At 52.8% G+C, this 24,783-nt stretch overlaps 1 protein-coding gene across 6 annotated transcripts in view; it reads right to left on the bottom strand.

The window, feature by feature from the left end:
* The window catches only part of LOC120397620 (SREBF chaperone), a 135,651-nt gene that overhangs the window by 13,695 nt on the left and 97,173 nt on the right, over window positions 1-24,783 (bottom strand). For 5 of the 6 annotated variants that reach the window (XM_039523788.1, XM_039523786.1, XM_039523787.1 and 2 more), the window contains 8 exons: window positions 20,711-20,823; window positions 19,665-19,759; window positions 10,826-10,924; window positions 10,174-10,392; window positions 5,856-6,292; window positions 4,051-4,245; window positions 1,918-2,119; window positions 672-787 (listed from right to left, as the gene is read on the bottom strand). In XM_039523788.1, the coding sequence (XP_039379722.1) occupies window positions 672-787; window positions 1,918-2,119; window positions 4,051-4,245; window positions 5,856-6,292; window positions 10,174-10,392; window positions 10,826-10,924; window positions 19,665-19,759; window positions 20,711-20,823 (1,476 nt within the window). The remainder of the gene's footprint in view (window positions 1-671; window positions 788-1,917; window positions 2,120-4,050; window positions 4,246-5,855; window positions 6,293-10,173; window positions 10,393-10,825; window positions 10,925-19,664; window positions 19,760-20,710; window positions 20,824-24,783) is intronic. The other variant, XM_039523791.1, reaches the window with a different exon arrangement.

The raw sequence follows: 24,783 nt of genomic DNA, 5'->3' as shown, positions 1-24,783 counted from the left end.
ATTGTATAAGGACAGGGGCGTGTTTGCACGGGTTAGCGAGCAGCGACTGTATAAGGACAGGGGCCTGTTTGCACGGGTTAGCGAGCAGCGATTGTATAAGGACAGGGGCCTGTTTGCACGGGTTAGCGAGCAGCGACTGTATAAGGACGGGGCGTGTTTGCACGAGTTAGCGAGCAGCGACTGTATAAGGACGGGGCGTGTTTGCACGGGTTAGCGAGCAGCGATTGTATAAGGACAGGCGTGTTTGCGGGTTAGCGAGCAGCGACTGTATAAGGACGGGCGTGTTTGCACGGGTTAGCGAGCAGCGATTGTATAAGGACAGGGGCGTGTTTGCACGGGTTAGCGAGCAGCGACTGTATAAGGACGGGGCGTGTTTACACGAGTTAGCGAGCAGCGATTGTATAAGGACAGGGGTGTGTTTGCACGGGTTAGCGAGCAGCGATTGTATAAGGACGGGGCGTGTTTACACGAGTTAGCGAGCAGCGATTGTATAAGGACAGGGGCGTGTTTGCACGGGTTAGCGAGCAGCGATTGTATAAGGACAGGGGTGTGTTTGCACGGGTTAGCGAGCAGCGATTGTATAAGGACAGGGGCGTGTTTGCACGGGTTAGCGAGCAGCGACTGTATAAGGACGGGGCGTGTTTACACTTTTCACACAGTAGTGAACGTACCCTTGTTTGGGGATGACAGTGAGGCAGTCTCCAGTCTGAGCATCCCACACTCGGATCTGACCCACCAGGCAGCAGCTGACGAGCAGCATCCCATCACTGGCCAGGCACTCGATATCCTGAGGGAGAGGAGCCGCCTAGGCTGAGTCCGTGGAACCAGCCAACCCACCACTCCTGGGAGTGCCCTGCACTCTCCCCTGGCTGGCAGTGACGCTCAGGTAGAAACGATTCGCTGGCTCGGGCTCACCAAAGCAATGGGCTCGGAGCCCAAGGGCTGCACACACGGGCACCAGCGGGCAGACTCCAGCTGGCTTCACTTGCAATGCAGAAGTGTGGCCTGAGGAGAGGACAGGCCCCCCAGCATGCAATGCAGGCTGGCTGCTTGGCTCACGTCACAGCACTGCCTGCTGGGACTTGTAGTCTCAGCTCCATACTCAAGATGAAGGCGGCTGCAGGCTGCAGTGTGTCTGCGTGTAGATGGGGTGCTGTAGTCTCCATGGGCCCCATCTGCCACCCAGGCCACATGCCCACCTCCTCGTACTACTGAGAACAAACCAGGACGCGCTCTGCAAGCTACTGCCAGGGGAGAGGGGCTGAGCAGCCCGGCTAGTGAAGGGCGCCAGCTGGGCCAGCAGCCGAGGGCCCACAGCACATCCCAGACTGTGAGGGCCAAAGACATGGGGGCACATCCTGCTCCATCACCCCAGGGCTGCCTGCACGGTGCCCCTGGCCCCCGTTAGCCCCAGTGAGTCCCATGGCTCTGTGCTACGTGACATGCCCCCGGCCCCCGTTAACCCCAGTGAGTCCCATGGCTCTGTGCTGCGTGACATGCCCCCGGCCCCCGTTAGTCCCATGGCTCTGTGCTGCGTTACATGCCCCCGGCCCCCGTTAGCCCCCCGTGAGTCCCATGGCTCTGTGCTACGTGACATGCCCACCAGTTCCATGTCTGCCACTTCAAGGTGGCAAAGGGGGTAAGAGGTGGGTTGTGTGGGCCCCAGGGTGACCAGATGTCCCGATAAAATCCTGATATTTAGGTGTTTGTCCCGCGTCCCGACCGATCTTTGGGATGCAATTTGTCCCGATATGTCGCTCCGCTGGCAGCACTTTTTTTTTTTTTTGCTCTGCCAGCGGATACCCCCCCCTCCACCCCCCCATGTGTCCTGATATTTTCTTCCTCTCATCTGGGCACCCTAGTGGGCCCCCTGCAGTGAGGCAAACTGGACACTGCGTATGCCCCGGGCCAACCTACCATAAGGTGACCCCTGAGGACCAGGGGGACGATCTCGGTCTCAGGTGGGGAATAGCCGTAGTCGTCACAGGGCAGGTCCCCTCTCTTCCTCCGGCTGTGCGAGAGCCCGTTCTGCCCATAGTTTTTGGGGCAGAACACTCTGTACAGGCAGAAGAGCAGAAGAACCAGGAGGATGCCAGAGGCCAGGCCCAGAGCAGCTACCCTGATGGGAGAGAAGGATGTTAGCTGTGCCACGCCACCACCTCTGGCACACAATGCTCCCAACACAGCGCTTCCGAGGAAGCAGCTGCTCTGATCTGGACTGTTGCTTACACAGGGGGCTGGTTTAGGGCTCCCAATTTAGCTTCTTAATAAAGAGGAGAACTTCAGAGAGTCCAGCTGCCTGCAGGTAGTCAGCTGAGGGCAAAAAGTGCCTGCAGGTTTTAGGAGCCGTTGCACATGCAGCCTGGGAGGCATTTTAAACACCTGTTTACAATGTTAAAAAGGCAGAGGGAATGGGGGTGGGGGGGAGAAAAACCTTTCTCCATTGTTTTAAATCCAATCAAGTGACATCGCTGAGTCTGAAAGCGTCATGCAAATGGCTGGGATCAGTTTGTCGACGGAAATTTCCCCAAGACAAAACACCAGGTTTGGCTGAAATTGATTTGGCTGCCTGGATTTTTCCTGGGGAAAAAGTTAGTGTTGGCAGCATTTTCCAATGGGAAAATTCAGAGTGAAAAGTTTCAATCGAACACATTAAAAAACACGCCCTTTCAACATTTCTGAATGGAAATTTTTCAGAAACATTCCACAAAAATGTTTGCTCTTCTGACCTTTTCTCTCATTTTGGAATGAAAACAAATGTCGAAGTGTAAGAATTTCCTGCAGGATGGAAATTCTGATTTTCAAACAGACTCGTTCTGGCCTGGCTGCCCCGAGAGGCTGCCCCATACTGTACCTTGCTGCTCCATCATTCTGACAGTCTTATCGTTACTAGTTACCTTATGGGAGCGCCCTGAGGACCCCAGACTAGGATCAGGGCCCTGTCGATCAAAGCTCTGAACAGAAAAGCAACACAAAGCTTGTCCCTGCCCTAGAGATTTGATCCCTCCAGGCAGACCTCTTTGCTTGCAGCAGGATTTGGGCAGTGTGCTCAGGACCAGGTAGAGTTGATGCTAGTGGATGTGAATGCTAAACAGGATTGGATCCAGATTTTCAGTGGTGACTAGTGACTTTGGGTTCCTCCAGTTCGGCGTGCCCAGCCAGAGACGCCTTAAAGAGGCCTGATTTTCAGACAGCAGGTGTTCAGCACTTTCTGGAAATGATGCCCCTGTAAGGGCGTCTCACGTTGGACACCCAAAAATTGAGGTCCCCAAAATCACTAGTCAATTATAAAATCCAGACCTAGTTTTCTGCCAGTTTTTCACACGGCGAGAGCTAAAATCACGCAGGAATGCAAGGTGGGGAATAAAAGGCACGATGGGAATCAGCATGACGTGATTTCCAGGTATCTCATGCATGCCCTGCTGATTGAGAATGCTGATGGCAGTGGAAAGCAGGCTCTCCACCTTCTCAATGGTACAGTGGTTTCCCTTCTAGCCTTGAGAGTGTTGTCTGACAACTCATGGTCACCACCTCCCTTCCCCCCACATTGGCCTCACCTCCTGACACCTCTCTCGTTCTGTGGCTGCGCTGCACGTCATGCCCGGCTGGATGCTGCGGTCTGGTAAAACAGCAGCAAGGCTGCCCAGCTAGCCACAGCTCTGAGCGAGCAAAGCTGGCGCTTCAAAGTGCTGGGCTACCTGTGCGTGATTATCCCACCCACACGCAATGAACATGGAGCTTTACCATCAGCCCCTTCATGTCCGGTACATTGTGCCAAGCAGCCCCTTTTCCCAGGGCTCAGCGCGTTGGCTAACAGCTTAGGCTGCTCACTGACTCGCCCGCTAGGAAACCCTCGGCCTCTGAAGCCCACAATAAGGGGAATGATGAATGTAACTCTGCCCTAGCACAACGGAAGCACCCGGGACTTGGCAGGGCTCCTTTCAGCCTCTCCCCAAGGAGACTCTGAGCCGCCAGGCAACCAAGCTACCCATTCTGGATGACGGAGGCAGGGCCAAAGGGTGGATCATGGGGGACTGTCGGCTCTCTTACTTGTAGAGCGTGACGTCCCGGTGTCCCTGCAGCTTGGGCAAGGCCTCACCAGGCCGATCCACCGCCTCCAATTTCCCGAGGCTCGAAGGGAAGAAAGAGTGGTAGCGATTCGCCTCCTGAGGGTGGCGCACTTCTAGGGCTTCTCGTGGATTCAGGTACAAGGTGACAGGGATGGCTGGGAGGATGCTGATGTACCTGGGGAGAGGAAGGAAAGATGAGGGACCGGCTTAGGAATGGCAGGATGCAGAGATGGCAAAATCCCATAAGATCATCTAGCTCATCCCTCCCATGGGGCCACGCCAGGGCAGGGCCACTCCGGGTATTCTCCAGGGCTTTGCCCAGCCAGCTTTAGCTATCCCAATCCCCGGGGCTTCGCTGTGTGCCTGGAAGCGCATTCCGAAGTCTCCTGGAGCTCAGCTTCCTCCCCGAGCTCCCCGAAGAGGGGGACAAACAGTCAGAACTGGAGCAGCTCACCGGGGCGCTGCCTGGATTTCAGGGATTTTAAGGCCAGAAGGGACCAATGTGATGATCTAGGCCATGGCTACACTTGCAGATGTGCAGCGCTGGGAGTTACAGCTGTGTTTGTACAGCTGTGTTGGGAAAGCGCTGGTGTGTGGCCACACTGACAGCTACCAGCGCTGCAGTGTGGCCACATTTGCAGCGGCGTTGGGAGTGGTGCATTATGGCCAGCTATCCCAGCGTTCAAGTGGCTGCAACGTGCTTTTCAAAAGAGGGGGGTGGGCTGGAGTGTGACAGGGAGCGGGGGAGAGAGAGAGAGAGAGTGGATTTTTGGAGCCGACTGTGTGTCAGCTCCCTGCCTTGCAAATTCTGTGTCAGCTCCCTGCCTTGCAAAATCTGACCATTTCCTAGACTCTTCATTCACTCTTAAATGCAAATAGCCTGCAGACCAGATAAGCAGCTGCTCCGACAGACTCCCTTTCTCCCCCTCCCCTCCCCCACCCTGCTGTTTCTCTCCTCAAGCAAACACTAGCTGTAGACATTCATCCCCCTGCCTGCCTCATTCACAGCAAACAGGAGCAGTGTTTGTTTTTTAGATAAGCAGTTCCCGGAGCACAAAACAAAGAGAGTAATTTAGTTAAAAGTATTATGGGAAAAATCCGGAGGTCAGTTACAGTGTAGTAAGATTAATCACTGTTTGCACTTGCACTCCAGCACTGCATCACCAGCGCTGCAATAGTTATACCCGAGGCAGAGCCGGAGTACAGCCAGCGCTGCAGCCAGGGAGATGCAGCGCTAGATGTGCCTTGCAAGTGTGGACAGTGAGTTGCAGCGCTGTAAAGCCTCCACCGGCGCTGCAACTCTCCAGTGTAGCCAAGCCCCTAGTGACTGTCTGTATGGCTCAGGTCAGAGAACCTCGCCCCAGGAGCCCTGCACTGAGCTGGCTGCACTGCAGCATGTCTGTCATTCATCCTTAGTTTTATATTGGCCTTTAATTCCAGATGGCCACAAGCGCTCTCTGAACGTGTGCATATGGCCCCACTACAGTGCAGCCACCTCTGGGGTGGAGGGAAGTCTCCAGGCACACAACACTCCAAACACCAGTGGGAAGGGAAGGGCGTGTTTTGGCCCAAGACAAAGCCCCATGCCACATGCTCAGTGATGTACAGTGTCCATGCAAGGCAGACTCGGCCTGTTTGAAAGGGCAGCCTAGAAGACCCTCCCGCAGTGAGCTGCGTGAAATTCAGTTTATCTGCTCCAAGCGTGAAGGGCTGAGCCAGACCTGATGGGATTCAATTCTGTGAGGACTCTAAGGGCTCTGGGCGCCTGGTCTGCGACCCACTTGCCTTTTGGCCAAGGTGATGTTGTAGTAGCTGAAGAGGGATGGCCAGTGTCGGAAGGAGAGCTTCCTCCAGATCTCCTCATCCTCCACGCCCCATGTGACCTCTGCCTTGGTGCCAGGCTCCGGCTGCCCACTGCCGTGGCTCTCCGGTCCCTGGGCCCACGGCTGCTGATTTGCCTCCAGCCCATTCCGGGACTCTAGCCCTTCCTTCTGCTCGCGTTGCTGCTGCGTCTGGTTCTCTGACAGCTGCACGGGCTCCGAGGGGAAGACCGAGAAGGAGAGCTTGGCATCCCCAGCCGGAAGGACCCCTCCAGGAACTGGCATGGGAGGCAGTCCCGCTTCTCCCAGCGGGCTCTGCTCTGTGACCTGCGACGTGAGGTAGGTGCGGAGGCCAGCGGGATCTGTGTACACCAGGATTCCAATCCAAATCACCGTTCCAGCCTGCACCATACAAGTGAAGAGACAAGGCTGTTTAGGACACGGCACCCTCACCTCAGTACCATAACTGCACAGACACCAGGGCATCGGTGTAGCCAAACCTCAGCCACATCCCCCCAAAGGTGCATCCCGCCTCAAGATACAGCCCTGCTTCCTGGGACTGGGGCCAGTTTTGTTCAATATCTTCATTAATGGTCTGGAGGATGGCGTGGACTGCACCCTCAGCAAGTTTGCAGATGACACTAAACTGGGAGGAGTGGTAGATACGCTGGAGGGTAGGGATAGGATACAGAGGGACCTAGACAAATTAGCGGAATAGGCCAAAAGAAAACTCATGAGGTTCAACAAGGACAAGTGCAGAGTCCTACACTTAGGACAGAAGAATCCCATGCACTATTACAGATTAGGGACCGAGTGGCTAGGCAGCAGTTCTGCAGAAAAGGACCCAGGGGTTATGGTGGATGAAAAGCTGGATATGAGTCAACAGTGTGCCCTGGTTGCCAAGAAGGCTAACAGCATTTTGGGCTGTATAAGTAGGAGCATTGCCAGCAGATCGAGGGATGTGATCATTCCCCTCTATTCGACATTGGTGAGGCCTCATTTGGAGTACGGTGTCCAGTTTTGGGCCCCACGCTACAAGAAGAACGTGGAAAAATTGGAAAGAGTCCAGCGGAGGGCAACAAAAATTATTAGGGGGCCAGGGCACATGACTTACGAGGAGAGGCTGAGGGAACTGGGATTGTTTAATCTGCAGAAGAGAAGAATGGGGGGGGGGGGGGCGGGGAGGATTTGATAGCTGCTTTCAACTACCTGAAGGGGGTTCCAAAGAGGATGGATCTAGACTGTTCTCAGTGGTGGCAGATGACAGAACAAGGAGCAATGGTCTCAAGTTGCAGTGGGGGAGGTTTAGGTTGGATATTGGGAAAAACTTTTTCACTAGGAGGGTGGTGAAGCACTGGAATGGGTTACCTAGGGAGGTGGAGGAATCTCCTTCCTTAGCGGTTTTTAAGCTCAGGTTTGACAAAGCCCTGGCGGGGATGATTTAGTTGGGTTTGGTCCTGCTTTGAGCAGGGGGTTGGACTAGATACCTCCTGAGGTCCCTTCCAACCCTGAGATTCTATGATTCTATGACTGATGCCCACAGACCTGGGCAGAGACTTACCCTTCAAAGAGGAACTGCAAATGGAAGGGTAGAATGGAATACAGCAAAATAGAGACAATGGATTTCAGGAAGGCGGATTTTGGTAAGCTCAGAGAGCTGATAGGTAAGGTCCCATGGGAATCAAGACTGAGGGGAAAAACAACTGAGGAGAGTTGGCAGTTCTTCAAAGGGACACTATTAAGGGCCCAAAAGCAAGCTATTCTGCTGGGTAGGAAAGATAGAAAATGTGGCAAAAGACCAGCTTGGCTTAACCATGAGATCTTACATGATCTAAAATATAAAAAGGAGTCATATAAAAAAATGGAAACTAGGACAAGTTACAAAGGATGAATACAGGCAAACAACACAGGAATGCAGGGACAAGATTAGACAGGCAAAGGCACAAAATGAGCTCAAACTAGCTCCAGGAATAAAGGGAAACAAGAAGACTTTTAATCAATACATTAGAAGCAAGAGGAAGACCAAGGACAGGGTAGGCCCACTGCTCAGTGAGGAGGGAGAAACAGTAACAGGAACTTGGAAATGGCAGAGATACTCACTGACTTGTTTCGGTCTTCCCCGAGAAGTCTGAAGGAATGCCTAACATAGTGAATGCTCATGGGAAGGGGGTAGGTTTGGAAGATAAAATAAAAAAAGAACAAGTTAAAAATCACTTAGAAAAGTTAGATGCCTGCAAGTCACCAGGGCCTGATGAAATGCATCCTAGAATACTCAAGGAGCTAATAGAAGAGGTATCTGAGCCTCTAGCTATTATCTTTGGAAAATCCTGGGAGACGGGAGAGATTCCAGAAGATTGGAAAAGAACAAATATAGTGCCCATCGATAAAAAGGGAAATAAAAACAACCCAGTTAGTTTAACTTCTGTGCCAGGGAAGATAATGGAGCAAGTAATTAAGGAAATCATCTGCGAACACTTGGCAGGTGGTAAGGTGATAGGGAATAGCCAGCATGGATTTGTAAAGAACAAATCGTGTCAGACCAATCTGAGAGCTTTCTTTGATAGGATAACGAGTCTTGTGGATAAGGGAGAAGCGGTGGATGTGGTATACCTAGACTTTAGTAAGGCATTTGATATGGTCTCGCATGATAGTCTTATCAATAAACTAGGCAAATACAACATAGATGGGGCTACTATAAGGTGGGTGCATAACTGGCTGGATAGCTGTACTCAGAGAGTAGTTATTAATGGTTCTCAATCCTGCTGGAAAGGTATAACAAGTGGGGTTCCGCAGGGGTCTGTTTTGGGACCAGCTCTGTTCAATATCTTCATCAATGACTTAGATATTGGCATAGAAAGAACGCTTATTAAGTTTGCGGATTATACCAAACTGGGAGGGATTGCAACTGCTTTGGAGGACAGGGTCATAATTCAAAATGATCTGGACAAATTGGAGAATTGGTCTGAGGTAAACAGAATGAAGTTTAACAAAGACAAATGCAAAGTGCTCCACTTAGGAAGGAACAATCAATTTCACACATACAGAATGGGACGAGGCTGTCTAGGAAGGAGTACGGCAGAAAGGGGTTATAGTGGACCACAAGCTAAATATGAGTCAACAGTGTGATGCTGTTGCAAAAAAAGCAAACGTGATTCTGGGGTGCATTAACAGGTGTGTTGTGAGCAAGACATAAGAAGTCATTCTCATGCACAATTCTGGGCACCGCATTTCAAGAAAGATGTGGAGAAATTGGAGAGGGTCCAGAGAAGAGCAACAAGAATGATTAAAGGTCTTGAGGACATGACCTATGAAGGAAGGCTGAAAGAATTGGGTTTTAGTTTGGAAAAGAGACGACTGAGAGGGGACATGATGGCAGTTTTCAGGTATCTAAAAGGGTGTCATAGGGAGGAGGGAGGAAACATTCATCTGAGCCTCTAAGGATAGAGCAAGAAGCAATGGGCTTAAACTGCAGCAAGGGAGGTTTAGGTTGGACGTTAGGAAAAAGGTCCTAACTGTCAGGGTGGTTAAACACTGGAATAAACTGCCTAGGGAGGTTGTGGAATCTCCATCTCTGGAGATATTTAAGAGTAGGTTAGATAAATGTCTATCAGGGATGGTCTAGACACTATTTGGACCTGCCGTGAGGGCAGGGGACTGGACTCGATGACCTCTCGAGGTCCCTTCCAGCCCTAGAATCTAGAAAATACCTGCAAACCAGCCACAAAAACCCGATGCTTGGGCTCCACCTGACACCCCCGCTCCTCACATGCACACGTGCATCCTGGGAAACTGGCTCTGTGTTGACAGGGCCCCCACGACGTGCTGCAGAAAACGCTTTAACTGCTTATGTAGTAAAATGCTGCTGTGCCTGCTTCCCTGCTGCCCCCCAGGACCTGAACTCTCCTTGGCCGGACTGCAAGGGTCTCCGCCCTCCCCTCGCCCAGCCACGCCTGAAGAGCCACCTCTGCAGAGCGCCCTTCATGTTGCAGGGTAAGTGGGAATTGCCAACCACTATCCACGTGCGATACAGACAAAAAGAGACCACACGGCAGCACTGTCTGCTGGTCTGCAGAGCCCTGGAGCAGACACGTGCAGGTAGAACATTTTCCTGGAGAATCAATTCTCCGACAGCAGCCGCTCCTCTCAGGGGAGTGCCAGGACTGCTGAGAAACGAGGAGGCATGAGCAGCTTTTGGGTGTCTGCTCCGTGGACGTACAGCCAGGGCAGGGGGCGTGTACGGCCAGAGGGGAGGTGAATCAGACAACAAACAGCACAGGGTGTACCATGATGAGCCGCTGGGCCAGCCGGGTCCTGGCAAAAAAGTAGATGACCCGCAGCCTCTTGGGCAGGCGCAGATTCCTGAAGGATGATGGCTGCAGGGTGATGGTATGCGGGGTGGCTGGCCGCATGGCTGGCTGGCGCTCGTACCTCTGGGAGCGGCTCACTGGCTTTGCTGGGGACATGCAGGCTTCTGCCGGCAGCCGTTTGTTCAGGTCAGCGAGCTGCCAACAGGAGAGCACATGGATTAGAGCAGCAGAGACTAGGTCCTTCCTCGAGAGAAACTAACACACAATTAGCTGCACACGCATCCGAGCCCAGGCACCGGCTGTTCTCACACACAACTGTGCAGTCCATAGGTGCATGCCTACATCCGAGCGCAGAGTCTCACATATACACTCATGACCACCCCTGTCCTCGGTCTCTCTATACCCATGTGATTGGAGCTGCTCACTTTCACACCCAGCTGCCCTGCTCCTGTTCCCCTGCCCTCCCCACTCACCCCCACACCCGGACGCCTGGCATGCACGCCTGTCCATCCAAACCAGCCTGCTCACACTCGGTCACGCAATGAAACGCACAGGTGTAAGCTGTCCTGCATGGCACAGCCACAGAAAGGTCAAGCATGAAAACCTGCCTCCCCTGCCCATCCCCTACCTCCATCCGGCGAATGTCAATGGACAGCACAGTGGTGAAGAAAAACATCTGTAGGAAGAAGTCGGACACCAGGCCAACCACAGCAAAGAGGCAAAACTCCTGCAGGACACAACACGTCCAAGGGTCAGCAAAGGGCTCTCTGAGCTCACGGCAAGCCTTCTAACCCCAGAGTAAGCAGCACATCAAAGGCCTGTCTATGGCACAGCCATGAGTGTACTCTACTGGCAATCCCTGTAATCAGTACTCTGGTTACCTTTGTGTGTGTGATGTTCGTTCTGATGGAAGGTGCCTAGCTGACAACTCTGGAGACTGTTTAGTCACAGGACAGGCCAAACATTCTTTGCACTGCTCATCCAAAAGTCTTAAAATACTTTGGGGAAACTGAGGCAGAATTAGTTGCGTCCACAGAGCAAGGCAGTGGCAGAGCTGGGACCTAAACTCATGACCCCCGATTCCCAATCATGTGAGCTAACCACTAGATCACACCGCCCCCAATCAGCAGCAGTGCCAGCTTTCTTGGCACCGCTCCATCAATTAGCCTCACGCCTGACCTGAAGGGACCTCCTAGAGCAGTGATACTGAGACCTCAGTGCTTCAGGAGCCAAATTAGCAACCAACGTTACCCAGGAGAGCCACCAGAGTGTGACTCCATTGTTTCATTTACTCTAGCGCTCTGTATTCAGTCACATCGCGTTTTAATATCACGTGCTGCAAAGAGCTGCAGGAGACACATTAAAGAGCCGCTTGCAGCTCCCGGGCCTCAGTCTGCAGATCGCTGTCCTACAGGGATGCAGGGAGTTCTAGTCAATTACTGCTACAACCAGGCCAGTTTATGCCGGCTGTGCTGGCGGTTTTGTGACGTGACCTGGCCTTAGACCCCCAACATTCATTTCACACTGTCCACCAAGCAGACAATTTGCAGTCCCCACGGAGGTGGATGGATTTCATGAACTAACAGGTCTTTTCAATTTCTAACCTCTATGAACCTGAGATAGTGATGAAGCTAGTTTCTCAGACCCCATGCAATGCTCAGCTCTCACCAGCAGGTGTCACTGCAGGAACAAGGATTACACAAAAATTCCAACCCCTCTGGGAAATTAACTGAGCCCTAAACCACAACAAAAACAAATGTAACTACAGTCACCCCCCAAACCCAGCACCAAGTGTCCCGCAAAGGGCTCCAAACCACACTCCTCCCCAGGGGAAGGCATTTTGGAGGGTGACTTCTACCATCCGAGGACCAGATTCCTGTCAGTGTTTTCTACCACTGACAAGGGCCAGGGGACGAGGCGAGAGCATGAGTCATAATTAAAAGCCCCTGGAGATACAGCAGATTCAGGACTCCGGAAATCCCTTGTAGGGCCTGCTGGCTGAAGCCCCTGGGAACTGTAATCTCATCCCTTGTGAAGCCAGCCAGGCTGCAGCCACTCAAATGGGGAATCACCACAGAATATCAGGGCTGGAAGGGACCTCAGGAGATCATCTAGTCCAACCTGCTGCTCAAAGCAGGACCAATCCTGCCAGATTTTTGCCCCAGACCCTTAAGTGGCCCCCTCAAGGATTGAACTCACACCCCTGGTTTAAGAAGGCCAATGCTCAAACCACTGAGCTATCCCTCCCCCATCAAGAGCCACTTGTTTTGGGTTCTTGGCCTGCTTGGCCCGCCTCCCTGCCTCACATGCAGTGCTGGTCCCAATCCAGGCACACTGGGACGGAAAGCGCCTGGCGGTAACAGGGAGAGACCGGTTCCTCCAGGCCTTCCAATCTAACCGAGAGGCTTCCCCAGCCTGCCAGGGCTGTTCTCAAACCCAAGCAACATAACTGCTTGGAGCCACAGGTGGAATTGGCAATTTACAGGCCTAGCAGGCCAGGCGGGGGGATAATTCATCACTGGATCAGCTGTCCCCTCTGACAAGGCCACAAGGAAAGGCAGCTCCTGGCTAGATATTTCCTCCTGCTCCTTCCCCAGCAGCTGGGCTAATCTTGGGAGGGGCAGGACACAGGAGCACAAGGCCAAAACCGCCCTCTAGACATAGGTCCAGAGGGGAACAGAAGCCCACTGGACTTCACCTCTGTCCCCCACAACCAGGGACTCCACAAAGGCTGGGCCAGCCCTGCACTGTACAGAATTCTGCATGGTGCTTGGGAGCCAAGACACACCTGATCGCAGGACTGACGGTAGTGAAGGCTACGAACCAGGCAGACCCTGATCCTGTTCTGTCTGCAGCAAAGCTCTCATGGATTCCAGTGAGAGCAGGACTGGGCCCTCAGTCTGTGACCATCAGATGTATCACATGAGCAAGGTAGGCAGGGCAATGGCATGAGCAGGAGGATGGGGCTACTCATAAGAACATAAGAATGGCCGTACTGGGTCAGACCAATGGTCCATCTAGCCCAGTGTCCTGTCTACCGACAGTGGCCAATGCCAGGTGCCCCAGAGGGAGTGAACCTAACAGGTAATGATCAAGTGATCTCTCTCCTGCCATCCATCTCCACCCTCTGACAAACAGAGGCTAGGGACACCATTCCTTACCCATCCTGGCTAATAGCCACTAATGGACTTAACCTCCAAGAATTTATCCAGTTCTCTTTTCAACGTTGTTATAGTCCTAGCCTTCACAACCTCCTCAGGCAAGGAGTTCCACAAAACAAGTTGACTGTGCACTGCGTGAAGAACTTCCTTTTATTTGTTTTAAACCTGCTGCCCATTAATTTCATTTGGTGGCCCCTAATTCTTGTATTATGGGAATAAGTAAATAACTTTTCCTTATGTACTTTCTCCACATCACTCATCATTTTATATACCTCTATCATATCCTCCCTTAGTCTCCTCTTTTCCAAGCTGAAAAGTCCTAGCCTCTTTAATCTCTCCTCATATGGGACCCTCTCCAAACCTCTAATGATTTTAATTGCCCTTCTCTGTGTAGTAAGAGGAGGCCCTAAGATATAAACCTTGGTATCAGAGGCCCGGTATGAGGCCTGAGGCCTGAACTAAAGTAATGGTCAAGACTTTGCTAACATAAAGCAAAGTTAAGCTGCGAGCCAGAGGCAGGCCCTGCTCACAGAAGCTGGCAAGGAAAGGGCTGATGCTGCAAGAAGATACGTACCTAAAAGGTACTGAACACTAGATATCAGAACATTCACATCCTTGCACATTCCACAAAGATAACAAAGAACAGGCTGGCCCATCCCAATGACGGGGGCAAAAGGGGAATATGATGGATAGAGTTGTTTTGATCAAACCAACATGTACAAGGTGAGAGGCGGCACCTTACTACGTAAAGGGGTTGTACCTTGCTACGTAGAGGGGTTGCACCTCATATGTCAGGTGTGATGTGTAACTTGTTTGTATCTGTGTATAAGAATGCATCCCTGGGGCGGTGTCTTTGTCCAGCCTAGGGGGCAGTGGAAAGTCCCGCCCCTGACTGAGCTGAGTCCATTGCCAGGGAGCACATATGTACTGGCTAGCTGAATCGCAGCAGCACCTTGGACTACGTTTGCCAAGGAGCTGGAGACTGTGCTTTTCTTCGACAATAAACCTGGCCAACGTGCCTTCGTACCTTACTAGACTCTGTGGTTACTGGGGGTTCTCGTCGGGTCTGCTGTGTCAGCTATCTGCGCAGAGCTGGGGCAGCACACAGAGGGAACACACGCACGCAGCCGAGTGATATCAACATTGGAGAAAGCAGAGCACCACACCGGTAGCACTCTGACAACGCTCTGAACCTTTTATAATGCCAGTATATCTTTTTTGAGGTGAGGAGACCACATCTGTATGCAGTATTTGAGATGTGGGCGTACCATCGATTTATATAAGGGCAATAGCATATTCTCAGTCAGGGGCGGCTCTAGACATTTCTCTGCCCCAAGCACGGCGGCATGCCACGGGGGGCGCTCTGCCTGTCGCCGGTCCCGTGGCTTCGGTGGACCTCCCTCAGGTGTGCCTGCGGAGGGTCCACTGGTTCCGCGGCTCCATCGAAGCCGCGGGACCTGCGGGAGGTCCACCAGAGCCGCGGCACAAGCGGATCCTCCGCAGGAATGCCGCCGAAGGCTGGCTGCCTGCCGCCCTCCCAGCGACTGGCAGAGCGCCCCTGGAGGCATGCCGCCCCAAGCATGCGCTTGGCGTGCTGGGGCCTGGAGCCGCCCCTGTTCTCAGTCTTATTCTTTATCCATCCCCTTTTTAATGATTCCTAACAGCCTGTTTGCTTTTTTGACCACCTCTGCACACTGCGTGGACTTCAGAGAACTGTCCACGATGACTCTAAGATCTTTTTCCTGACTCCTCGTAGCTAAATTAGCCCCCATCATGTTGTATGTATAGTTGGGGTTATTTTTTCCAATGTGCATTACTTTACATTTATCCACATTACATTTCATTTGCCATTTTGTTGTCCAATCACTTAGTTTTGTGAGATCTTTTTGAAGTTCTTCACAATCTGCTTTGGTCTTAACTCTCTTGAGCAGTTTAGTATCAACATTTACTTTACTCCCCAAAGCACCCAGGTGCATGCAATGTCTCAGGGCCTGGGATTTCTCCACAAGGCTTTCATTGGGCCATCAGCACCGGAGAATGGGGCGGCCTGCACACTGGCAATTCCTGGGAAGAGTGTACCTTGTACCAGAGTGCTGCTGGCAAAATGGCTCCCATCAAACCAAACTCTGCTTTAGGCATGGGGAGAGCAGCAGCTGGGGGGGGGGCAAATTCTCCTCCCCCACCTCGGATGGACTGCCTGGGCATGACTGAGAGGAGGCGGCGGCCTGTCCAAATGCTTGGAGCTGATCCCAGGCCTTGGGTAGAGGGAATTCCTCTTCCCTCTGCTGCTCCTCTCTGTACCATGCGGTGCCTAGATGACTTCAGCACTGCACTGCTCCCTTTGGCAACCACGAGCGAAGGTCCCTGCCAGATTTATGCAGCCCAGCTCCCTATCGCCAGGGCTCCTTGGACTCTGTGACAGGAGGGCAGCATGTTATCTCCGCTGTGTCCTTCGCTCCCAGAGACAAAGATAAGGCAGACACACACACCAGACTCCCGCGGAGCAGAAGCCACTCTTAAACAGACAGCATTGCCATGGGGCTCTGCCTAGGGGAACCAGAGCATACAAATCTGCACCCAAGAAAGACAAGTCCACGTACAAAGCACAGAATGGGTGTGACCACACACCTCGTGCCCCAACCTGGCACAAGCGAAAACTAGCCCAACCTGGCTAGCGCAGTTCTTCATGCGAGTAGTCAAAAAAGAGTGAGTTCAGAAGACCTGGCCAATGTCAAACGTCATTGCTCTACTGAAACCGGGGAAAGAGCCACACAATGTTGCAAGCTACCCACTGATATCCCTGTTGGTCGGTGCCTTTCAAGGTGCTGGGGCGTCTCGTTCTCCTGTGCATCTCCCCAGAAGTGGAGTCAATACTCAGCATCAAGCAAGCAGGCCTTTCAGAGAGGTCGAAGCACCTGTCATCAAGTGCTAGCTTTGACAACATTCATCAAAGACAGTTTTCAGAAGAACCTGAAGACAGGAGCCATATTTCTGGATGTGACAGCAGCATATATTATATCATTTGGCGCACGGGGCTCTTAGTGAATTTGTTGAGAGCTCTCTCAGCATGGATAATCAATGCTGTTGACCTCCCCCTCCACAACAAACATTTCCGAGTACACATGGGAGACGGCGTTAGCACGTGAAAAAGACAAACCAATGGTCTACCCCCAAGGCTCCGTGCTGGCATTGACACTTTTCAATCTGTACACAAATGACCTCCTTCTTACCCAGTTCCGATAGTTCTCGTACGCAGATGACATTTGCCCAGGTGTCCAAGCATGATCATTCCCAGTACTCGATAGCACTGACTTGACTAAGATGGCTGAATACTGTAATCAGGGCATTTACAACCATTTGTGACCAGGACAGTTAAAAGTGTGTTCAATCTTCACAACACCAGAGCACTCAAGAACTGAATATCTTTCTCAATGGGCATGACTTGAACTATGAATATCACCTACTCTACCTGGAGTAACCCTGGACAGATCTCTCATGTTTCAACCACCTGAGGAAAACTACAACTACAGTGAGGGCAGATAACAATCTTCAAAGCAAACTGACTGGGACTTTATGGAGAGCAAATGCTCAAACTCTGTGCTCATCCGGTCTAGCCGTCTGTTACTCTGCAGCAGAATACTGTGCTCCGGTCTGGCTCCATCTGTCTGTCAAGTTAGTAGACACACAACACTCAATCATGTGCATTGTCACTGGGACGATTCGACTCACACCAGCACCGTGGCTCCCTGTGTTAAGCCATATCACTCCTCCACATGTCCGCTGGGAGGAAGCTACAGCCAGACTGGTTGAGAAGATCCGGGCAAACCTGAGCCTACCATGACACACAGACCTCTTCAACCACCCAAGAATGTGCTTGTTGTTGAGGTGCCTGTTGGGCACTCATATTTCTTTGCAACGTCAATATGGAGTGAAGAATGATCTGTAGCTGATGTCAGAAACAAGTCTCATAACTGACCCCACCATGCATGCACCCAGCTTTGCTTTGCTACACCCTTCCGATTTCAAATGGGCCAGGGTCAATGTGCAACCAGCCTTCACAGCTGGGGCCAATGAGAGAATCCCCCGTGCGGCTGGGGTCAAAGACAGACAGCGCCACGCATCCCTGACGACTGCCCTCTGTCCAGACTGGATGGTGATCAGAGGGCTCTGCATTTCACTGATGAGGCTGCTGCAAATTGGTTTGGCAAGCTCCACATCCAGTAATAACAGGAAGACCAGAGAAACAAAGGCAGGATGAATGGAACTCCAATTCTCCCTCTGGGTTCTGTTTCCATCACTTAATCATAGTCATGTGATGTTTTCAGACCCTGATCGTGAGGGACCAGGTTCTGAGTACAGACATGTTGCCAGGCCTCACTGCTTATGCTGTGCTGTGATCTGGTCAGCTCTCTTTGAGAGACGCTGGGTAAAACTCGGTCAGCACTTGCATGACAGGGCTGGAGCATGGCCAGGACCCTGCAAGACCTCCTCCCTCTTGAAAAAGGTGATACGGGGATGTAAATGACCATGAATGCTCTACACCAGTGGTTCTCAAACTCAGTTCATCAGGCCCCCCTTTTTTGGGTCTGCAGTCATTTATGGCCCCTCCACCCCCACATAAGTACATCTACAACTACTCATCTCTGACGGCAGAGTGGAGAGCAGTGGCTGCTGGCTGGGCACCCAGCTCTGACGGCAGAGCAGAGAGCAGCGGCTGCTGGCCAGGCACCCGGCTCTGAAGGCAGAGCGGAGAGCAGCGGCTGCTGGCCGGGCACCCAGCTCTGACAGCAGAGTGGAGAGCAGTGGCTGCTGGCCGGGCACCCAGCTCTGACGGCAGAGCAGAGAGCAGTGGTTTCCGGCCAGGCACCCAGCTCTGACGGCAGAGCAGAGAGCAGTGGTTTCCGGCCAGGCACCCAGCTCTGACGGCAGAGCGGAGAGCAGTGGTTTCCGGCCAGGCACCCAGCTCTGACAGCAGAGCAGAGAGCAGTGGTTTCCGGCCAGGCACCCAGCTCTGACAGCAGAGTGGAGAGCAGTGGTTTCCGGCCAGGCACCCAGCTCTGACGACAGAGTGGAGAGCAGCGGCTGCTGGCTGGGCACCCAGTTCTGATGGCGGAGCAGAAAGCTGTGATTTCCAGCCAGGCACTCAGCTCTGATGGCAGAGCAGAGAGCAGCGGCTGCTGGCCAGGCACCTAGTGCTGAAGGCAGCACCGTGCCAGCAGCAGCACAGAAGTGAGGGTGGCAATGTGAAAAGTGGTATTTGTCAATATCTCTCTTCTCAGCAGACTTAGTGCCCCACTGCCACCCTTACTTCTGTACTGCTGCCTCCCAGGGCTGCCAGCTGCCTCCTGGCGAGGGACTGAGGGCAGGGGAAGGAGAGCCCATGCCCAGGCTGCCTCCCAGTGAGGGACTGTGGAGGGGGAAAAGAGACTGAGCCTGGGTTCCCTCCCGTTAAGAGATTCGGTGCGGGAGGAGAGAGCCCGAGCCCGGGTGGCAGGATTCCTGCTGTCCCCTTTTTCCCTCCCCCCTGTCTTCTGCCCCAGCCCCAGCCCCCCAGGGCTGACAGCCAGAGCTCTTAAATAAAAGAACAAAACCACACAGCTCGCGCCTCCCTGGACACGTTCCGGGGCCTGCCCCATAGGTTGAGAACTGCTGCTCTAGATCTTTGTTTTACATCTCATCTGAAAGACAGCTCCATCCACCAGTGCAGAGTCCCCACCATCGTACTGCGGCACAAGTCCAGTACTGATCTCAATATCCCAGGGAAGAGTCTGACTGCTTCACGCTGGTAATACAAGTCTGCCTCCTAGGGGTTAGAACAAACAACTGGGGACCCACGTTCTATGCCTAGTGCTGTCACTACATTGTTGTGTGACATCAGGCATGTCACATCGCCACTCCCTGCCTCAGTTTCCCCAACAGTTACATGAGGACGATACACACCCCAAAGTGGCACTGTGAGATTTGATGTTTGTAAAGTGCTTTGAGAAGGCACTGGAGAAGGGCAAAACACTATAAATTCTCCTGTAGTTCCAACTGGAGACAGGACTCTTCACTTCCTGTCCTAAAGTTTGGTGTGGTGCAGCTGTACACTGTAAAGCTGCTGTTGTGTTTTACCCCAGAGGTGGCTGCATTTCAATGGGGAGTGCAGTGATCTTTGTGTACAGAATGCATAAAGCCCCTTGAGATCCTCTGGACGGTGCCAAGCCTGTTACTGAAAATCAGCTACTGGCCCTGTGCTTGTAGCTGAGGTTACACACCTCTTCTCCACAAAATCCTTCACCGTCCATACTGACCAACCACACACACCTGGATGGCCGGGACGAGCGTGAAATAACCAATCAGGATGATCCCAAGCTCTGTGGCCATGTTCTTCATAATAGAACAGCTCTCATTGCTCAAGCCTAGAAAACAAAACATGCTAGTGATCAGAACTCCTGAGTGCTAGTCCTGCCTCCGTGTGTGACCTTAGAAAAGGCTTTGTCCCTCAGCTTCCCTTCCTGTAAAGGGGCGATTACACTCTGCGATCCAGACAGAAGGTGCAGAGCCGTATTATGTATTATTATTACTGGAGACAGGAAGTTTCTGAGGTTAGAAAAAATTAATTTCCTTTACTCAGCCACCCAGAGAGACCAACCCTTGTAGACTAGGGAGCTCTGGGCTACAGCCAATCCACCACAATATGGGTGAGCCCCTCATTTTTGTCCATCCCTCTATAAAGGGAGCACAACGCTTTGAATAATGTGCAAGGGATCATGCTAAATTCTTCACATGGTTTTTGGCTGATAACGTGTTCAACTGTGAGCCATTCTGACTGCTTGCCCGGCAGCCAGCCTGAACAAGCATGGAGCAGCCTGCCCTCGCTTTCCTATTTAATACAGAGCACCAGTCAGCACAGACGGGTGGACTATCTCAGCATGCAATGCTCCACCTTGAGCTAAGCAGCCTGAGTGCATTGCCCAGGGGGCGTAGCACCATAGAAAAGACATGAACCGGTCGTAGCCCCCCATGGGGCTGCATGCGGCCTGTAGGCAGCACTTTGGCCATTCATGCTCTGAGAAGACATGGCACGGCCGTCCCCGTGCCAGTGACTCTTTCACAGCAGCTTATGTAGCATGTGTTCCAGGCTCCCAGTGACTAGGGCATCCCTTAATGGGCTTACAGGAACTCCTGGGCTTGACAAGCAACAAGCTGAAGTGGCCATTAGACCCAGAGGGCAGAACGCACAGATCCCACATAACAGCATCTCAGTCCAGGGCTGCTTCACGCCCTCTCGCAGGCTAAGAATGACAATCACTCCCCTTTGGGGCCAGAGCGAATGGGAATTTCCCCCCTTGCCAGAGCCAGACGGGTACCTTGTGCGATCCTCAGTTTCACTTCCAGGTCGACGGGCGTGGAGACGACCGATTTGGTAAGAACCAGCACGTTCTCCAGGCCAATCACCACCACCAGGTATGGAAAAATCTCCCTAGGAAAAGAAAGCCAAGTGTGAGAAACAAGGGAGCACCCTTCAGCCTAGTGCAGGGCAGGGCTGGTTCCGGGCTCTCGTTCAATACACCAGTGAGCTCTAGGACCGGGCGAGAGGTTGTGCAGTGTCTGGTTCAGACAGACGGTAACGTTTCGGCAGCGCTGCCTGTGTTGCTCCAGACTGGCCATCACGTGCCATTCTAACGTTAGATTTAAGCTCGCCGGGGCAGGGACAGCGCCCTTCTGGGTGTCTGTATGGCTCTAGCACAGGGTCAGAGCTTTGAGCACTACGGCAATACAGCGACCCATAAACAGCCAGTTGGGGAGGAGTCAGACCCAGCCGCCAACACAAACCCCACTGACGAACCTCAGGCAATCCTTCCACTAATCAAACCAAACCACTGAAGAGAGAGTCGGGCGATGGGGGGGGGAGGGCAGATGCCCATGGGGAGTTATCACACAGACTCAGCTCTGCTACAATCGTAGACGCTGTGGGGAACTCCCCCAGAGGATGCCCCACGCCTGGAGTGAGCCTGCGCTGAGCGCGCAGGGGGAAGCGCTGTCTGTGCAGGACAGCGCGATGCAGAGGGAGGCCGACGGGAGAGGACAGCCTGGCCTATCGTGGGGAGGGGAGGAGGTCAAAGGAGGGGAGTGCCAGCTGGATGGGCACTGAAGGCCCAGCAGTGGGGTTTCCTAACACCGACCTTCCAGCCACTGAACGAAATCCCTGAACGACACCTGTCTGACGTCCCTCTGCGGTGTCAGCGAGTGCTGCTGAGCTCCCGTGGCTCTGGAGACTGAAGCCGTCTGATCACAGACCAGCTGGAGCCTGCACTGCCCCGACTCGCTCTGCCCTGCCCCGAGTCTCCCGGCTGCACTGGAGGGGTCATGCCATACTCGGGCCTCCCTCCTCAGCCTGTCAGCTAGCCCGCTGGGGGGACCGGTGTGCAGCGACATGGCCATCCAGAGCTCACCACGCCTTTCCCACAGTGAGTGCTGCCCTTTGGTCACTGGCCAGGCATGAAAGGCTCCATGGCCCATGAGCCCACTGGTCCCCCTTGCGGCCTTTCTAAAGGCCAGTAACATCATGAAACTCCAGTGCCCTGACCCAGCTCCAGCATGTTTAGTGAGGAAAGACATCAGCTTCTGGGGTGATTTCTCTCTTCTCCACCGCACTAAGGTACCTAAACAGCTACTACGGTGGGCTGGGAACTGGTGGGGCAGCGCAAGGAACCAATGAGACAGTACTGATCACCACGTGTCGCGGCACAGCAGCAGGCAGTAGCGTCCTGGCAGAGGAGAGTTTTAAGGCCGGGCTTGAGGGAGGACAATGAGTTCGATTTTTCCAAAACAACAAGACTTTCCCTGGCCCCTGCTGGGGTTCCTGTCACCCCTCCCTCCTACCGCCACTATTCTCTGGGCTGCTCACGGCAGCCAGGCTGGCTCTGTTCCGGGGAAGCAAACAGCTGCTCCAAGCATAGGGCCAGCACCCAGGATTTGCTGAGCATGGCAGGTTCCAGCTACCTCTCCACCACCACCAGCCAGACTCATTCACAGACACCAGTCTCTCTCGTGGGGGCTCAGAGGCGACTGCTGCATTACGAGCACTGGGCTTGTGTGGCACGGAAAGGGGCAGGCAGGATGGGGAGCCAAGATGGAAACTCTTCTCCGTGGCGAAGCAGCAGCAGGCAGGATGGCTAAGCGATGGGGCTATAGGCAAAGCAATCATAGAATCATAGAATCTCAGGGTTGGAAGGGACCTCAGGAGGTATCTAGTCCCACCCCCTGCTCAAAGCAGGACCAATCCCAACTAAATCATCCCAGCCAGGGCTTTGTCAAGCCTGACCTTAAAAACCTCTAAGGAAGGAGATTCCACCACCTCCCTAGGGAACCCATTCCAGTGCTTCACCACCCTCCTAGTGAAATAGTGTTTCCTAATATCCAACCTAAACCTCCCCCACTGCAACCTGAGACCACTGCTCCTGGTTCTGACATCAGCTACCACTGAGAACAGTCTAGATCCAGTGGCTGCCTTTGCTGCTGCCTGTGTTGAGCCCTAAGGACCAAGCGCTGCCCTAGGTTACCCACAAGCAGCTGCCACTGGCTTCAGCAGGAGCCGCACACGTGTAAGTGAGGGCAGAACAGCTCCTTCTGTCGTCCTCCTCCCCCCTGCAAGGTCAAACGCTGCGGAATCTGGCACAGACGGCAGCTCTGCTATCTCACTCGAACTGATCCATTAAACAAACACGGCAAGAGGAAGCCGCACCGGCTCCTTTTCCAAACAAGAGCAAAGCCACAACCCTCTCCCAAGGCTGCCTGGTGGCACCGGCTGCTCTCGCCCACGCTGACAGCGAATGGGTGTGGGCGAGAGAAGCGTGGTGACTGAGCTCCCAAGTAGCAGTGGCGTGATCCAAAGGGCCCCGGCCCACTGGCCAATGAGTTGTGCCAGGAGAGGGGGATGCTGCACTCACATCAGATCAGCTGAGCGAGCCGCAGAGGCACGTCCGTAGCATGAAGGTCACGGTGCGGGAATCACATAGGCACTGGCTAATGCCCTCTCAATGGTTGCATAAGAAAGTGATGCAAGTATTAAAGAGGGGGGGAAGGGATAGCTCAGCGGTTTGAGCATCAGCCTGCTAAACCCAGGGTTGTGAGTTCAATCCTTTAGGGGGCCACTTACCAATCTGGGGCAAAATCAGTACTTGGTCCTGCTAGTAAAGGCAGGGGGCTGGACTCAATGACCTTTTGGGGTCCCTTCCAGCTCTATGAGATAGATAGGGAGGGAGAGGGTTGTATAACACAGTTCCTCTAGTGCATTCTCCCCTCCCCCTTTGTCCATATCCCCAATGCAGAACCACAGCCCCCACTGCAAGCTGCACCTCCACTCTGCAGCCAGGTTCCCTGGATTCTGTGGCACCCCCCAGACTGGAAATTGGGGGGCCGCTCCATTGGCGAGTGCAGGTTTTATTGCATTCATTAGGATAGCAGAGGCGGCTCTCAACTCCTGCATTATTGAGCTCCCCAGTGAATTCCATTTACTCTCTGCTGGTCCCGCTTTTGCCATTTCTCAACGTGCTGCCGAGTTTTGCATCAACATCACATAACCCCATCACAGAAGCTGCCATGGGGAAGCAGAAGGTTGTAGCAGTTGAGTAGGGATAGCTGGGACTTTGCCCACCTGGAAAGCCCTGGGAAGCAGTGTAGGACTGTGGGAGAAGCACATGAGCTGAGTGTTTCTGCTAAAAGGATCAGCAGTTAAACAGCCAACACTGGCAATTTTAACAGTTACCATCTGTGACGTTATGAGTGTAATATAATATCTCATTGAAAGGTGACAGGGCCAGAAAGAGTTAATTAACTCACCGACTGGCCTGACCCATGGGTGAACTTTAGAGACCGGCTAGGAAGATAGGTAAAGAATAGAGCTTTGAAATGTAAGTCTGTATCGTTAGAGGTAGAAGGGGAGATGTTTGCTCAGGGCTTGTAATATAAGCAAACAAGTCTGGTCTATTGCTATAGTTTTAATTCAAAGATCAAAAAAGGAATATTAACATTTATGATGATACTTGAGTGAAATAGTATTATTGTCTCTATGTCTCTTTGAAGGCTGTGGTAACCTGTATCTGAACTGTTTAATGGATAAATGACTCTGTGCTAATTGCCAGGATGTTTGGAAGGAGAATTAAGCCTATTGTTTTCTCAGGCCAAAAGGCTGCTGGAAATGTATAAGAACCCTGGGACATGATCCTGCTTGATCTCAGATCTGCTCTGGGTTTCAAGAGGGGGAAACCTTAAGCCATAAGGATTGAGATCCCCAGTCACTGACTGGAGTCACCCTGAATATAGACATTGGACTATAACCTCTGGACTATTTCTAAAAGGACTTTTGACAACTACAAGCTCACCTCTGCTATGTATCTGAACCTCAAGAATTGAATTCAAGTCTGTCTGTATATTGATC

This window comes from Mauremys reevesii, linkage group 2 (genome assembly GCF_016161935.1).
Source record: "Mauremys reevesii isolate NIE-2019 linkage group 2, ASM1616193v1, whole genome shotgun sequence".
NCBI classification, from domain to species: domain Eukaryota; kingdom Metazoa; phylum Chordata; order Testudines; family Geoemydidae; genus Mauremys; species Mauremys reevesii.
Note: the sequence above shows the minus strand (reverse complement) of the source record. Positions and strands in the feature narration are given on the sequence as shown.